Below are 18,417 nucleotides of genomic sequence, written 5' to 3'. Positions count from 1 at the left end.
TTTCAGATTCATAGTCACTGTACAGAAATCTACGAACCGTTGATTAGGTATTGAAAAGTTCAAGTTTATTAAACAACCATGGTACATAATGCTATACGACGCCTAAAATCAATGTAATTCAATAATTTCTAAATTATTAGCAATGAAACAGAAAGGAACGAGAAAAGTGTCCAGTTTTTCGGAAAAGTTTTTCGGTAGGTAGAGCAAGCCGATAAAGTCGTTGCTTTACGACGTCTTAACGTACTGGGTATTAATGGACGTCGCATTAAAAACAGCATGAAGCGGCTCCACGTCGTAACTAACGCGATCAAGAGATTTCCAGTGCGTGCCGTCCGCGATTATTCGCGGAGACAAATCACGCGCGGACACGTGCATGCGCTCGTCCGGTTTTGTTGGCGGATGTTAGGATCGATGAAACAGAAATCGTCTGGGAAACAACATAGTCGGTAACCCATGAAAGGATGCCACGGGGAAATTATTAGCGTGGGATCTATTGCCGGTCCCAGAAAGTGGCAAGTAGGAGACACCGTTACAACGATACGCGCAGTCCAACTGGGCCCTTTGAAGCATTCTAGCTTCGAAACATCCCAAGAATGTCTTACTTGCCTACCTTTCAGTCTCCACGGAAATCGCCGCGCGTACTTACTTACGTGCACCGTCATGCACGCAAGATATGTTTCACCGGTCTCGTGTTCGGTGTTCTCGATTTTTCAGCCTCGAAGCGAATAATCATGGCATTCTGTGGGAATTCTGACAGACGAAAACCCGCTCATCCAAAGTAATCGAAAGATCGATGGTATCCTTTAGTTAACACGTTGACTGACACAGAACCTTATTCGTTTTACAGAATATTATTCATTTTTCTGTAGCAAAGATAAATTACATAAGAACTAATGGAAACTTAGGTGTTGTATGGTTTACCTCTGTTTTTAAGATACAGAATTTTTTAAAATAAAAATTATATTTATATTATTTATAGAAAGTTATATAAACACTTTTTATTTTAAAAAATGAAATGAGCGAGACACCTATTGCGCATCATTTTTACGAGTATGTTTTGGTTTATCTTAAAAATGAAGGATCTAATTCAGAACCTAACTACACTATACGACAGAGCAGATCCTTTAACGAAAGATCGATGGCATTCGATTATTATCGGAAGATCAATGGTACTCTTCGGTTAACACGTTGACTGCTACGAGAATCCTGATCGTTTTATAGAATATTATTCATTCTCCTATAGCAAAGTTGGATGACATTAGAAATAATGATACTTACGTATTATACAAACTGCCTTTATCTTTAAGGTATGAAATATTAACCCCTTGCCCTATGATTTATTTCTGAACTATGATACATGTAACTTATCGTTAATGGTTTATTGGGAAAAGAAAACATTTTGATGCTTATCCTATATCTTGCTTATTCTATACGTTTACTTCAAAGGTTAACGATTGATAATAGAAGAATAATATTTGATTTATATGTAGAAAAATAATAACACTTGCATTTTTAAAATTCAGTTTAAAATTTTTGTCTACAATCTGATACGATATTGTAAGTCAAGGGGTTAGTAATAATAATAATAGATTATACGAATAATGTGTTGTAATATTAAATAAATGCTCTGTATTCAATTCTGACGTCTAATTAAAAAATGAACATAAAGATCGGCAGTTTTATTATAAATTGAATGGAATAAATAATAAAAGCATTTTATACGCTTAGTAGTATGTACATCTACATTTTCTATAAATTATAACCATTATTAACCATTTTAATATTTTTATATTGATATTTGTTATACATTGATACTAAACATAATCATGGAACCCATAATTACCAAATTACTATCCCTCAATATCTGCTTCGTGTAAGATTTTGTAATAATTGAAAGTAACATGAACCACAAATAGGTAAACGTTGAACAGCGAAGAATGAAAGGCTCGAGTTTCTCATGTTACGAGTAAGACACGACAAAACCTTGTTACGAATTATAATGCGCGAGAAACACGAGAATAACAGTTATGCGGTAATAATAGTCACGGTAATAACGACAATAGGATTAATAATGATTAGCATTCAAGACAGAATAATGCAAAAGCATATGATAGTAATTTGTGTACACATGGCTACCAGATACAGAACTTAATGAGTATTTCAATTAATACAGGTTATAATATTACAAGAATAGTCTATATGTCAATCAATTCTGTGGTTAATTCACTGCAAAGAAAGACGTAAATGAGACATATGTATGTATATAGGTCATTCTGTTCTTACGCATTCACTATAATTAGTCAATTAAGGTTTCGTGATCGCACGAGAAGGCGCATCAAATCGTGTAAAGTGTTACAATTACCGTGAGATAGATTTTTAATTTCGCTAAAGCCTTGAAAAGTTTTAAATATAATTTACGTGTTGTATTCTTAAGAATTATACAAACGAATTCATACAAATTTTATTATCTTAATTACACAGTACAATATAAATATTTTTATAATTGCAAATTGTTATTAAAAACTAAAAATTGTTTGTAATAAATGTGTTAAACTTAGTATAAGAATAAATTTTAATTAAAAGTAATTTGAAAAGCTGCACGATATAACAAATTCTTTAATAAATAATAATAACCCCTTGGCATACAATATCGAGACAGACTCGTGAGAAAGTTCTCAAACGCAAGTTACAAAAACGAAACGGTACTCAATTATTTCGAGTTCAAGTTAAATACTATTTTTCTATTATTAATTTTTATCTTCTGAAGTAAAGATACGTACAGACGAATTGGAAAATTTTTCTTTGTTTTTTGGTAAATTATTAAGAACAATGTTATCACAGAGCAAAGGGGCTAATATCCTTCTAATTTTTGTGGATTTATGAATATGTGTATAACATATTGGCCACAAAATTCAAAAAACTATATAGAATGCTGCAGAAAATTTCTTAATTTGTACGGCCTCAATTAACCGAGTCGCTATTTTTCGCATTCTCGACTACCCAAAGTCTTGGTTATCCGCAAACTCAATGATTCGAATTTTTAAATTCCACCTCAGAGTATGTACTATCAAATCTTACAAACGAGCTTCGAAGAATTTCTTCTCGAGTTTCCATTCACCTGGTCTGACGAGAGCCCAATTAAATCGGGTAATCGAGCTTCTACTGTATATGTAGGTTCAGCAACTAGTAACTTCTAAAGCGTTTTATAAACGATTTTTAATGTAAGTAGTATTTAAAACGTTTCCTATTACAATCAACACAAATATGCTTTATTATCCTTCATCCATGAATACCTGAGTAATTACTAGTTTCTGAATCTGTACCTATACTTTAATCATCTTTTCCTACCTGTATTCGATACTTTTTCGACCTACAAAATTGAATGTTATACATTACACTAAAAGACTGATGCTAATATTCACATCTCAATACAAAAGCAAAATAATAAGGAACAAATAATTATACTGTATGACTCTTTAATACCACAATTTTTATTTAAAACATTCGTTCAAATAATAAACAGTTAGCAAGTAATTGAAGGTATTAGAATAAAGAATTTCTGCTATAGATTATATACCACATATTATACCTTTACAAGATCACAAGTTAACTCGTGTTTGAAATGCAGGGCAATATATGTATAATATTACAAAAGCAAAATATTCAAAGTTATATAAAAGGTATGTCCACGGTTTCATTTAAATTCATTATCTATAAATGAAGTATGTTGAAGTTTATTTAGATTGTTTCGCGTTCATATTTAATTATAACCGGTAACATTAAATAGCTTCTGCGTAAAACTGCCGGTCAACAATGTATTAAGCTCAAACAATCTTAAATTTGTGCTTCAAATAGAAAGCACCATTCAAGAACAACTTTTCCACTTAACTGCATAAAATTCTGTCTCAATAACAAACAATTCACAGTTTCACAAACTGTTTTTCGTCGCAAATTGCAGACGCAGTTTTTACCTTTCTACCTGAATCTTCGTTCGACTCCCATTCGCGTGATTTTACGGTGCGCTCGTGCCTATTAGGTTTACCCTGGCTGATGGTTCCGGTAGGATAAGCACGGTACGATAGTTCTTCACCGACGGCCACGAGTCATTAACCAATCAGTGGTAATTGTTTGGCATTCGCTAATGTAAATTCAGATCGAAAGCCGGCGGAGGCGTGGTTCACTACAGGCGTCGCGACTGTGTTAATTAGATATGCCCCGCAAACAGAGCATTCGTAGTATCCCGTCATCATGGTACAAACCGCACACGTAGAGTCGTGGGCTTAACTGACGTTCATCGCTCGAAATCCGCAATCATTTATGCGTACAAGATACAGACTCAACTTTAATTAATTCCCGTAACTGTATGCTGTCCTGATTACCATCGTAGGCATGTGCCTTTATTTCGTGGTGACAAATGTTTACAATATTTCAGTAAGGTAATTTACTAAATCAAAATCTTAATCTCTTCTTCTCTTAATTATGTATTTAGCATCATTAAATTGTAAACTTTTGGGTATGTTCATAGATTTTTAAGTTAATTTAAAGAAAATTGAGTAGACATTTATTATATTTCTTTTTTTATCAGGATTTATTTTAAATATTGTGGTACAATTTGTCGTTAAAAATGGTATTTCAGTATTTGGTTAATCTATATGTATTATTAAATATGTCGATATCCGTGGCGTCATTAATAATTACTCAAAGCAGCTGCATTGGACAAGACAATCAATTATCATTCTGATAAATAAAATAATTTTCGGTGAGTTGGTATAATCTATTTGATATAGGAAAATTGTTTTATACGGGGACTTGTCAAGTTCGTCGAAAACAATTTTATTAGAAATGAATTATAAGAATTTCGTTCTTGTAGACAGGATTGATTATAGGAAATTACTTATAGGAAATATCATCTTCAACCTAATTAAACTTTACTTAATCCCTAAAAAATGGATAAACTTATTCTTAAACAATATACTGTAAGGACCTTGTTTAAAACTGTTTATTTATTATTTTTATAAAGAACAAGCTATTTTATGTAGAATTATCAATTTCTATGTGACTTTTAAATTTCCTTTTTTAAAAACAATGTTACTTTTTTACCATTTTAAAGTTGACTTATTTATCAGTTTAATTAAAATTCAAATAACTAAAAAGATCTCGCTCGATGTTGCTTTAACCCATATTTAAAAATGCACGTACCATGAGCAAAATATATAAAATGCCCAAAAAGTAAATACACACTTAAAGAAACACGTGTACAGGATACATTTATTAAATTTTAACAATCATTCTCCGCGCATGGGATTTCACGGAATTGTATAATCGAATCAAAATTTAATGACTTTTATCTCATTGACTTCTGTCAGGACTTCTTAACGGTTGGCTTTATGATACACACATTTGGTACACCGTTACCTTCGAATTCAAGGCAGCGAGCAGAATCGATTAGTCAAATTTGTTTATGATCGTGAAAGTTCGGTGCTCACGTGTGTCCCGTAGCGGCTCTACCAGCTGTCCATTGCACTGGATTCAAGTATCATAAACTCGCGTCGAAGCGAATGTAGTGGCCTTGCCAGGTGCGCAGACAGTAGACCCAAATTCCCGGCACCCTGTACACACCCCCGGATATTTTACTTTTAAATTTCTTGCGATCACAAACAATTAAGTTAAAGATCTGTTAATATCATCAACATTCTTTGAATATTTATGCATGTTCAATCTATAGGCCATTATGGTCCTCGTTTAGGAATCACGCTTATTTAACACATCCCTTTTGTTTTGATATTTTTCATGTTTTCTAACGTACATTGTGCATGTAAGTATTATAGCGTTTCGTTTGATAACAAAGCTCATGTATTTCATATTTTAAGTTTGATTTAAATGGATTAAATTCATTATAATTCCAAGTTCCAAGTAGATAAATAATATACAATATTTTAACTCCTGCCCTGTGATTTCTTTTCTAATTGCGTTCAACAGAGATATTTTATTGTTCATAGTTCATTAGAAAAAGAGGGAAATTCTATACTTATTCTACGTCTAGGTTTCCTCAGAATTATTGCACCTAATAATAGAAAAATAATATTCAATTCGGACTTTGAAATTCTATTTGAAATCTTTACCACGAGTCTGACACGATATTGTAAGACAAAAGATTAATAATTAGTTACTGTATTATATAAACTTTTACTTAAATACGTAAAAAAAGTTTTCGGAAACCTCGTTTCTAAATACATAGCAAACATTCAATTATTGATATTAGCATCTAACATACTTTTAATGTTTACTTTTATCAATAGCGAATATATTTATTATAAAATAATAATACAAATAGAATTAACCTTAAATATGTTTTTGTCCTTTTTCTAATCAAATAAATAAACAAAATATATTTCTCAATAGATACAGTAAAATGTTTCAAAGTTGGCTGACTAAAACAAATTGCATAAACTCGCGTTTACACAAATAATCATAAAACTGAACAATCCAATTAAAACACTGCAAAATTCCAACTACACAGAAACGACATTTCACATGTGTCAACCTAATAAATGTGGATCTGCACGAAGATCTGTTAAACGTTAGTTTCCGATTCCGCACTCCGAGCATTTAACGGAGCCATAACGTCGATTGAAAGAACACCCTACTAAAAAGGCAATCAAAACAACCTTTGCAACAACGTAACCTGGTAATCGGAAATCAAAAAGAACTCCTGTATCGTTCATACGGTTAATGGATCGTACTGAAAGCCGACGAACAAGAAGACGAGAAAAAACTCGAGGAAGTCGAGGTTGCGGTCAGTTCGTTTGGATCGGTGATCGTGTTTCTAAAGAATACAGTCCACTGAATTCTCGGAGTTTGACAAAAACATTGCCCCGGCTAGGATTAAATACTGCCAAAAAAATTGTAATACACGAGAACTTCATTTTGCCTGTAACAAAGAGGAAGGAAATAAGATGTGATAGATTATCAGGTATACTACCTGAAAACCCTTTCTACTATGAAAATAAAAAAAAAATTGAATTCTAGAACTTCTTTAATGCTAAATGTATTGTATCTGTCAATTTGACGATATTAAATTTCGTAAAAGTTTATGTTGGTTTTGATTGATGCAACGATAGTGATATGTATTTTAATACTCTGCTTTCAGAGCTGTCATTGCCAAGAGCTGTGTGGGTAAACATTTATTTTTCTAAGAACAATACAATAAATATGTGAAGCTAGTGTTAGAAAATTATTAAATGTATTAATCCTTAACGGTTGATAATTTTCTATTAACTCTGTGCCAACAAGCCTGTCTTAAACTTCTAACATTTCTTTTCATAAAAAACTAAATTAGGTACCGAAATCTTAAATACTAAAAGTAAAAAGCCACAGGTCAGTCTCTCGTTAGTTGAATAATTATATTATAAATTTACAGTTTTTTGTTTTAGATATCGAAGCTCGAAGTTGCCGTTATGGCGACATTCGACCGGAGATGGTTAATATTTACTTTGGAAAATTCATTCAGGTGTATTTCAAAAATATTTAATATCTTTTTCAGAAGGGTTTTATATATATAAAATTAAAATATCAAAAAGATTTTCTATCTAAAAGAAAACCTGATAAGCCACAAAATTAATATTTTGTAAATATTGACTTAATTATAATACTAACGATGAAAGGATCTCTACTGAAATATACAAAATTCAAATAATTTAAGTGATCAGTCCTTGAGATCTCGTATCGAAAGAATTATAAGAATGTTATTTTGGGAAAAACACGTTTAATACTAAGTATCTACAACTAATCAACTATTGCCGAGACATGCGTGCTTCCTTGTACTCGTAAAGAACGTTTTAAAATGTACTAGTTCTTCTCCTAATAATTCTTGCCTCCTTTCTTGATTATTCCTGTTTTCTTTCTTGGCACTTATTGTTCTTTTAGCGTTTAGTTCGGCGATAAAACTTGAAACAATTGGTCCAATTACTAGTTCTATTGTTTCGAGTATTTTAAGCGTAGCGAAATATCCTCCATTACAAATTGCAATTAGCGAATAATTAACAATTTCAATAGTTTTAACACCGTAATATAAATTTCTTGATGCAAAGTACCGTAATAGGTCATTGACACTTTCATTATAATTTTGTGTACTCATGCTTAAAGATTGTTCCAAATGTTAACTACTGATAAATTTTTACAAATTAGCGTAATAATTTCTTGTTCTTTTTTTGTTACATATCCTTTATAAGTTTCTTGTCACTTTTCAAAATAATTTGTATTATTTATTGTCTTTTCCCACATTTCAAACTCTTCAAAGTATTTTAATCTTGCAATGGTCTCTATAAAATAATAGAATAAAATATTCCTTGTATTTCCTGAGTAACATTATTACCAAGAACAACAAAAATAACTCGATTTCTTCTAAAATTAATTTCCAAAAGTTTCCTCTTTCTCTTCATTTACAACAAATATATAAACAAGTTAAACACACATAAATTACTTACTAAAATAAACAGGTAATACAAGCAACATTCTACACAGAATCCTGTACCTCCGTGAATTTCCTGAATTCACGTAAATCCTTAAAAAACCGTAAAAACGTCGAAAATTTCAAGTCGCCATAAAGGGGATTAAACAGACGTCCACATAAAGCTAGACAAGACTACGCATAAAAGACCGTTCATAGTTCATCGTTAAACGATCAATGGGAATCATCAACTCGAATACCGAATAGAGATGAAAGCAGAATAAATCGCTCAAAGCAATCGCGTCGTCGCGTCAATCCGATCATTACGAAAACAAGGTTGTAAGCGGATTGCTGTCAACCGACAGATCGACCGACCGATTCGGTTAATCCGTCGAAAGATCAAACGTTGTGAATCGAAGAAACTGCGAACATTGGCATCGTGAACCACGCTAGAAGCGATTCCGCGAGGCGATTATTAAAGCGTAATACCGCGATGCTCGCGATAGTCGTAAAACTAATCGTGAATTCATAAACAGCTGTGGCCCATTAGACGCTGACCGATTGATCTTCACCGCCGAATGCGCGTCTGTCGAAGGACCTATCAGCTTAAGTAACTAATAAATACTTAACCGCGAAACGAGCCGTAGCTTTATGAATGGTTACAGGGAACAGGTTTCAATCCAGCCGCGCGATCGTTGCTTTATTTTTATCCGGTTTATCGTTTTACATCCCCCGTTAACGCTGACTATCAATTGCTCGTGATTCATTTTCCTGTATTACGAAATTGAAACTCCGAATCGATCAGCGCAACGGCCAACCGAGCATTCCTGTTACTCGGATACTAGTTCAATGTAGTACGATTGCTTTCGCATATTCGTCGGCGTGTAATAAGATGCGAGCAAAAGCAAACGTTCGGTCTCCCGTGTAATTATACATTCCTATCGTTCGTTTATTCGTGCCTGGTGCCCGATACGGATCGTTGGACCAGATATTGTTGCATCGGTTTACCGGTCTCGATCGTCGCTCGCTGATTTATTCTACGTGAAAATATTGTTACAAAGACGCCTAGAGATACTAGGAACCGAACGGACCAGTAGACCGCTTATCGGTCCATTAGCAACTGCGTTTCGAATATGTTTCAATCAACAAAGTGTCGTTGGCAAGTAGGTTATACTATAAAATGAGTTGCTCGTAATTTTCTCTTCCTTTATAAGGGAAGTCTTGTAATGTAAATCTGCTGTTCCTCGTCAAATGAGGACAACGATCAACGCTCTATGTATCTCGCGAGATAAGTCGACGTAATAGCTGGATGATAATCATCGGTGGGTCAATGATAATCATGGATAGGAATAGCCAGTGCGAAATATGCATGATGGTTGTTGCTCGAAGGTCATTTATCTTATTTATTATATATTGGTTGTCTTGTTTGTTTTTGCGGTTATGTTGTACACGATTTAATAGATTTATTGAAGCTATAAATCATTCTAAACTAATAATAGCATGCGGAAGGACTGCATACGGAGTGCAACGTGTTAAATACAATGAATTGGAGATTTACTACGGAGATGGTTATCACTGAGTGGTATAAGCATATATGAGATGATTGGATATTGATAAGCGCAAAAAGTTCGACGATGAACAATGTTGTAGCAGAAGATTTCATTTGGGCTTTGCAAGTGGCACTCAGTAATTAGATAATGACTGAGTTTCTGAGTGTTTTATATAAAATTTAAGTTGAATATAAGTATGTTTGTCGTGATCATTTTATACTCAACTTTTCTTAAGCCTCTATAGACCCGTGTGGCTTTGAAGTTACACATTAATAAGTTGTTAATGTTAATTGTAAAATTGTTAATTAGTTAAATTGATTTATTTAATTTTGTACAGCAAAATGACGAATGAAATTAAATAATAGATTTAAATTTGTATACACGCAGGCGTAAACGTTCAACGGCATTGAAACTTCAAAATTACAAAATATATTCGTTTTAATAAAATTATTAAGACTATTGAATAAATTGTTCGTTTGTATGCATAGGATGATATTTGTTAATGTCATACTGCATAAATTTTGTTATAGTCACGAAAAAAGATTCAGCCCATACAGGGCTATTATTTTCTGTTTTGGAAATAAGTTTTTTATTTAAATCTCTAGAAATTTCGAAGGATCTCCGATAATAAATATACATTTAATTATTTAATATAGACATTTTTCATTAGCTTTGATCTCATTTATTATTTAACAATTGAAATTTATAAAAATTATCCTGGAAGTTTCGAAGCATTAAACATTATAACGTATAAAATTTTATAGTTATTAGATTATGTCTTAAATTACGAAATTTTTAATTGGTTTTCTTACTTCAAAGTAAATTGAAAAATAGGAGATCAATATAAAGAATTTAATGATTTTTAAAAAATCACAACCACGTATAATATTTAACATAATTATTAGAAATGGCTGAAATTATTTCATCGATTAATTCAATCCAAGTTAACTGCAAATGCTCCGATAATAACAAATAATTAGACTATGGATGTTCATGGACATATAAATGTTTTATAAATGTAACTTACAATATATTACTATAATTTTGTCATATTATTAACCATAATTTGACAACTCTTATATACTGAATAATTTCACAATTAAATTATATACTGGAAAAGATACATCACATAATTCTGTAAAAACCCCTTACTGACCTTGAATATGTGCACTCTTCAAAACATTACTAACTTTGAATAACATTTCATAATTAACATTGTTTAATGAAACCAGCCCATCCTTTATCTTCACTTTTCCATTGCGTATTTCATTGCGTGTCAATCGCTTTCACTACCGCTATAACAGCCAATAGTAGATAGCCAGTTGCCCATATAAGTACACAAATCATACAAGATAAAACATATATTTAAAAAATATTCTAACAATATAAAACATGTTGCTGTCCCTGTCATTTAATAATTTTTTCCAAAACTGCACATTTGTACGTACATTCGTAGCCCGATAATAATCTCGATCGTTCATATTTAACCGATCTCGAGCGCGACCGTCGAGTATCCTGATTCCACGGAATGGATCGGGCACGCGTACACTCGAAACCCCATAACCATGATTTCTCTCAGCAAATCAATTTTGCGCTGAGACCTCCTTGGGATTCGAACCGCGACCTGGCGGACGGTGTTCAGTTAATTTGCTCGCTAGACCATGCTGGTCGGATAAATTAAAATAGATCCGGCTGCGAAGTTCCTGCCAGCAGCTCAGCCGGCTTCTATACACTTAGACAATTCGAACGGATTCTAACGTCGAACGTTTGTCTTTCCAGAGAAGCGTATCTCATCGTGAGAGGCTGGGACCTCCAGGATGCCAGGGGTGTGGAGGTTGCTACGTATGATGATCTATATGGTGAGTGATAAGGCAGTTACCGAACGCAGCGCAACAGTTAGAATAAGCCCAGGAACATACAGGCGTTTTAACTTCTCTTAAATATTGAAATATGCCAAACACATGTTACACTATGCAAAGATGCCTAAAAAATATATACAGTGTATTAATTTTAATTCGAGCACCCTTAATTATTTCCACTTTTATTGAAACTAAAAGAAAATTGACTAAATCTATGTACTACGTACATACTATAATAATAGTATCTAATAGTATGTATTATAATAATAGTATGTAATAGTATGTACTATAATAATAGTATGTAATAGTATGTAACATAGGATGTACATGGTTTTAAGGCGATGGTGATAAGATGATGATAAAAAAATCCTATTTAAACATTCTGTTTATTCAATTTTTTCTTACTTTCAATAATAGTGGAAATAATTCAAGTGCTGGAATTAAAATTAACACATTTACCTCGAATTATGTTTCTATGTGTAATCATAGACTGTAATAACAATGTTTACAGAAATGCTATTGAAATGCATTCTTTTGTTACGTGTCTAGTTTTTTGGCTTCAGATGCTAATTATAGATAACTGTCAATAAATAATCTGCTAAACAATTTACTTACTAACATTGATTTATTTCAGTGTTATTAATTAGCTGTGTACCATCGGTTACTTTTTGCCTTACAATTTATTTAGACTCAAATATTACGCAGTTTAATTTCGTAGCAACTTTATGGACATAATCATTATAAAGAAAGCTGAAGCATTACTGGTTCAACGAAATTTATTTATGAAAATAACAAAATTATTTTGGTTACGATACGGCAGATTTATAAAACAATTTACAAAGTCAAGGTACGCACGAAGACCACGCGTGAGCGAGGCTCGTCATTTTCATTCAAGAGGTTAATCATCTTTTTATTTTATATGTTGCAATATAATTTATTATATACCACTATAATCTTTCCTATATTATTATTCGTAACATGCTGACTCTTATCTATGAAACGATTTTGCAATTAATTTATTTGCTGAAAAGGAACGTTTTACATCATATAACAATGTAAGAACTCCTATTAACACGTTGACCACCTCGAGAATTTAAAATGTTTCGTATTTATCATATCATAACAAACGTAAATGGTATTAAAATTAATTAGCAATGATTTGATATCATAGCTCTGAAGTTACATTATTATTTAGCTATCTATGTGACTAAATAATTTGTTATGACATCAATTTTCGTCTTGTAATTTTTTTCAAGTAATTTGGACGCTTCATCACTGACCACCGCGGCGGTCAACGTATTAATCTTCAGTGTATGCACTCTTCAAAGAATTATCAATTTTGGATAACATTTTATAATTAATTGTATCTTATGTTCTACACGTCACGTGTTTTCCACTGAAATGAAATCTTTACCGAATGGGCGTTTTACGAGCGTTTCATAGGTTGCGTGTTACACGTCGTAAAATTCAATTTATTGTTAGTAAAAATGGGTAACAGTAGAACGTCGATCGTCAGAATACCCGTTATCGAAATATGCAGTCCATAATCAAAAACGTAGAAAAGTAGTGATCGTAGAATTGAAATTATTATTATGTATTGTAACAATTACCATTGTCCGTCTAGCAGAATTCCCGTGCATGACGAGCAGTTGAGAATAGAGTGAATTATGCTAGAGCATTGGGAACAAGAGATAAGTGCTTGAGCTAATGTACTGTTTGAATATTCGAAAATATAGTAAGATTGAATCGTATTGAAACGGTGCAGACGTGCGTGAATCATCAAACAATTCATCTCTTTCATTGGAAAGATGTACCACACACGTCGAAATGTTTTTGCTCCAAAATTGTCAATGACGTCTCATACACATTGATAGTCTTGTTGCATTACACATACGTTCTATATTCTTTTCAAATGTACCTCTCTATACAACATCATTGATAAACAAAATTAGACTACATATCTGCCTAAAATAGATAAAAACAAAATTCTTCGTGCAAAACTTTGTCAAACTGAATTCATTTCCAATACAAGAGGTTAAGACCAAGAGTTCAGCAAAGAAATTAAGCCTGAGTTATAAAAAATTAATATGAGGAAGCAACAAAACATATCAAAGAAGCAAAAAACTTTCATTGCTGATTTTCTCAAACATGTTAACCTTTCCCAATTACAAATTGAGAAATGTGGCTGTTTCAAGGCAAATAGTGTAAAGGATGATACCAATAAGCTAATGATACCATGGAAAGTGTAGTGCTTAAAATGGTGACCCTAATTTTTTGATGAGAAACTGTGCAATGAGTCCATGTATCAAGACTATGTAACAATGTTTATATTTTGGAACAATATTACTTGTTTCATCATATATTTGCACATTCGGTTCTTCTTGTTCAATTATCCAAAAAATGGATTATTAGAACAGATTTGTCTCCTTATCATTTCAGATAATGGATGTTTTACGCGTTGTGCAGTTTAACATACAGGGCTTCCCTGTCCTGTAATGTTAAAAATAAGAAAAAAGTAATTAAATTATTGTCTTGTATTACAATTCTACGCATTAATACAATTTATTTTTCAAAAGTTGTAATCCATCATTATAACCCAACAATAGCTATATAAATTCTACTTCTACGAGACTTTACGATTTAATAGATTGAAATATATATTACAATAATGTAATTATATTAAGAAATCTACATTAACCACATATTATTATCTCAATAAAGATTGCAATTGCTTAAATAAAACAGGAAAGAAAACCAGGAAAAAGTGAAATCCTCGATATGGTCCGCGCTTATATAATCAGTTGCATTGAAATACAACAGTTCTTACTTCAGTCGACGTGTAACACGCCGCATGTAAAACGTCCGTGTAGTGCTGGCCTAACTATCCGGCCTCGGACCAACCACTAAAATGTTATGAGCCTGAAGTGATTTGAAGCGGGGTGGACAACTATTGTGGCCACCGCGCCGGTGTACCAACCCCTACTATAATGTAGACAGGCAGACAGCGATACGAGCGAGGATAGACCCACATGGAAAATGTAATTCAATATTCACCTAACGGTTAGCCTATATAAAGCCTGCATGGGAAACGTCTATATAGAAATTTTAATTACGATTCCAGTGAATGCATATCAGACGCGAAACAAATAAAACCAGTCGAACTTCCTGGCCACCATGTCCATGCTCAAAGAGAAATACTAGATTTCCAATATGCCCACACCGTGCAACGTTCATTTTCGAGTATTTCACAATTGCTCTGTTAACTTCATTCAATGATGGAAATGACTACTTTCTGTATTTTTTATTAATTTCCTAACGTAAATATTCATGTTTTAATGATTGTATTAATGATAGATATTATTGTGTATTAACAAACATAAATAAAGAGAGAAATATGGAAAATATAAGAAAGTAGAAGAATTTGAAGTATTAGTAATCTTTTATGAGAGTACTGTTATTTTACTACGCACTTTGCATTGACAAAAATATACTAAGGTGTCGTTTAATAATAAGAATATAAAACAGTATTTATATTATTAAACGATACAGAGACTATTGGAAAACAAAATAAAGGAAAAATCAGATAAAATATAAAGTATACAGCATGAACATTGAATACTACAAATAATAAAAAAAAAAATAATACTTTGATTAGTCCAGAAAAATCGACCGTTAAATTAATAGATGTTAAAAGAAAAATCTAATTACTTCAAATACTCCAAGAATATTAAAAAAAAATTATCACGGACGAGTAATTCGAAAAAAACATTTATTAAGAAGTAAAAATAAATAAAAATAGAATCAAACTTTTTAAGAAGTAGGTATATAAATTAAAATATTTCAATGATTTTAATACGGCAATATACTTTAGCCAATAATATTATTTAATTTTTGTATAGACGAGAAAATAAATAAATATTAAATTTACGAAGTTTATAGTCCAATAATGTTATGTAAATTCTGCCGCTGCTTTAAATAAGTATGACCATTTGAATATTATAATCCCAGAATAAATAAATCTGAAACGATTACATCTGCCACATAAATTGTCAAGATTTTTTCATTTCACGCAAATTATACACCGCAAAGTGCAAACGTCCTTTACGATCATCACAATGCAGACATTCCCATATTTATCGGGTAATTCGAATAAAATTTATGCACGTCGAAAACAGTTCATATAATCGCCGGAAGCGACAATTAAATTATTAAATCCAACGAGAATCTGTCAGCCAACATGCACGACTGGAACGCCAGAACGCAAATCCGTAGCCATTACACGACCCATTCACACAGCTCACCGCGGGTTCAGTCTCTTATCTCGCAGGCCCTTCCTTTTGTTGGCCAATTAAGCCGTAGATCGTGCAGAGATTCGGCCACCAATTCCGATAATGGGCTATAATTTCAAGTATGTTTGCTGACGCCGCGGCACACATGGATCCCTTAATTAAAGGCTAACGGGCTTAGGAGTCAAACTCTAATAAGTAAAGGTACCGTTCAGAACGAGAAATCACGAGAGAAGGAACAGAGACAGCCTCTGTTAGTTGTCGTGCGGATAGATGGGGACGCCATGTTGCATCGGGACGTTGCTCGTCTCTGAAACAGCTCCCAGCGAGAAATTCGTCATAGTTCGATGACAATGCGATGACGCAGCAGGAGACGCAGCAACTTACAAGCGGATATTGCCTACTCTAGGTACCGTTACGCGTGTCTTATGACCTTCTTTTCATCTCCTCCCCTCTGCACCTGCTTCCTCTGAAAGTTATTCAGGACCCCTGCACACAACCTATTGCCCCCACGACGTTATTGCGACTACGGAGTGAGACCTCTTATTGCGGTCTCGCGCAGGAAACGCGTCGCCCCTCGCGTGCTCGCTCCTTACGAATTTATGCACTTCCGCGTCCATATTGTTCGTGCTGCCGGATTTGTTGTTCGTCCCAGGAAGAATCATACCCTTACCCAACCCACTTCTTTCAACGTATCGTGTTTCGAGCCTTTACGCTCGTACGGGATAATTGAACGGCAGGATAATTGTTTTTTCTGTTGGGTTTACAACTGACTTTATTGACAGCACTATTTTATTTATTTATTTTGTACTTTTATGTGGCCACATTAGCAGCAGAGGCATTAGTGACCACCGACAGTTGTATGCATTATTGCTTATTGAATAATGATACAGTAATTATATTGAGTCGTCCCATAAGTTCGTACCATAGTGTGTTAATACTTCTCACGTTACGTTTTGTAATCATGATACGAGTTTGAACTGCCTCTGTGTATCCAGTAAAAAGTACTCGAGAGCAACAGATCGTAATGTTGGGAACATTTTATATTTAATACTATATTTATTTTATATGGTAGAAAAATAAACGGCACGAATTTATGGAACGAACTAATACTAATAATTAGAATATAGTTGACAATGTATACAAATAGTACTTATAGAAAACAAACTAGTCGTACATTAAGTGCACAATTCATAAAATTTCCAGTTAAAATGAATCCAGTAAATCTGTTTGATTGAAAAACCTTAACGCGTTATGTATACTGACAGAATCAGTAAGGTTAGTCCTCGTGTCTAATTTAATGTCACAGCTAAGTCTTCCAGGAAAGAAATTAGGGCAATCTATTAAAATGGACAACACTATTGTGATAACTCTCAGTAATGTTTTTACTTCGTTAGAAGTGGGTAACTGTTCCCAAGTTTTACATAAATGATTAACTCATAGGTTTTGCACGTTTACAGTGCACTAAATCAAAAAGAAAATGAAGACGCAGTGTGAGCGTTAAAAAAGTTTACAGAAGATGTAAAGAAGAAGGTGGCAAATTACATTTAACATTTTATTTTTCAATATATGTTCTATTTAAGTTAAATAGTAATAACTCACAAAATAAATCTCAACAAGTTTACGTACATGTCAGTTAATTATAAATATAGTACCTACTGTGTTTACGAATAATAACCATTGTTCGGAAACTTTTTGGATACTTCCTATATATACGGACTTTTTATTTGATGAGCGCATTAATCACCAAAACAAGATTTATTTGATATTAAGTTATATTTTACGATAATATAAATGATAATAAAAAAGGTAAACTCACTATAAATAAAAATTTCAATTAATACCCGCGATTTGTTAATTTAAGTATACTCGTTGACTTCTTAACTAAATATGTAGAATTTTTACTGAAACCTTCATATTTTCTGCAGACTCAATGGATATAGTACGTTTCATTAACAACATAGCTAATAGAATGTTATTAGACAGGTGATAGAATTACATATTTTATTTTAAAATCTAGATTTGAATGATTAATATTACTTAGTATTATTTAATACTATATGAATAATTAATATTATTTAACATCACACGAGACCCATACTAAAACCCTGTTTAAATATGCTACAGCTTTATACATACAAATCACTTTAATATTAGTAAACCCAAATAATACATAAAGCGCACAAAATAATTTGTAAACAATAAGTAAACAATAAGTAAGTAAGTGAAACGAGCTAATATAATTGCAAGAAGCATGTGTGTTGTACTGACAG

The 18,417-nt window shown here is 32.7% G+C and overlaps 1 protein-coding gene across 1 annotated transcript in view; it reads left to right on the top strand.

The window, feature by feature from the left end:
- The window catches only part of m (zona pellucida domain-containing protein miniature), a 58,881-nt gene that overhangs the window by 19,008 nt on the left and 21,456 nt on the right, over positions 1 to 18,417 (top strand). The window contains exon 2 of the mRNA XM_031973554.2: positions 11,779 to 11,858. Within this exon, the coding sequence (XP_031829414.1) occupies positions 11,817 to 11,858 (42 nt within the window). The 5' untranslated portion in view covers positions 11,779 to 11,816. The remainder of the gene's footprint in view (positions 1 to 11,778; positions 11,859 to 18,417) is intronic.

The sequence above is a fragment of the Nomia melanderi genome, chromosome 13 (assembly GCF_051020985.1).
Source record: "Nomia melanderi isolate GNS246 chromosome 13, iyNomMela1, whole genome shotgun sequence".
Lineage (NCBI taxonomy): Eukaryota > Metazoa > Arthropoda > Insecta > Hymenoptera > Halictidae > Nomia > Nomia melanderi.
The sequence above is the reverse complement of the archived record's forward strand: the minus strand, read 5'-3'. Positions and strand labels throughout refer to the sequence as shown.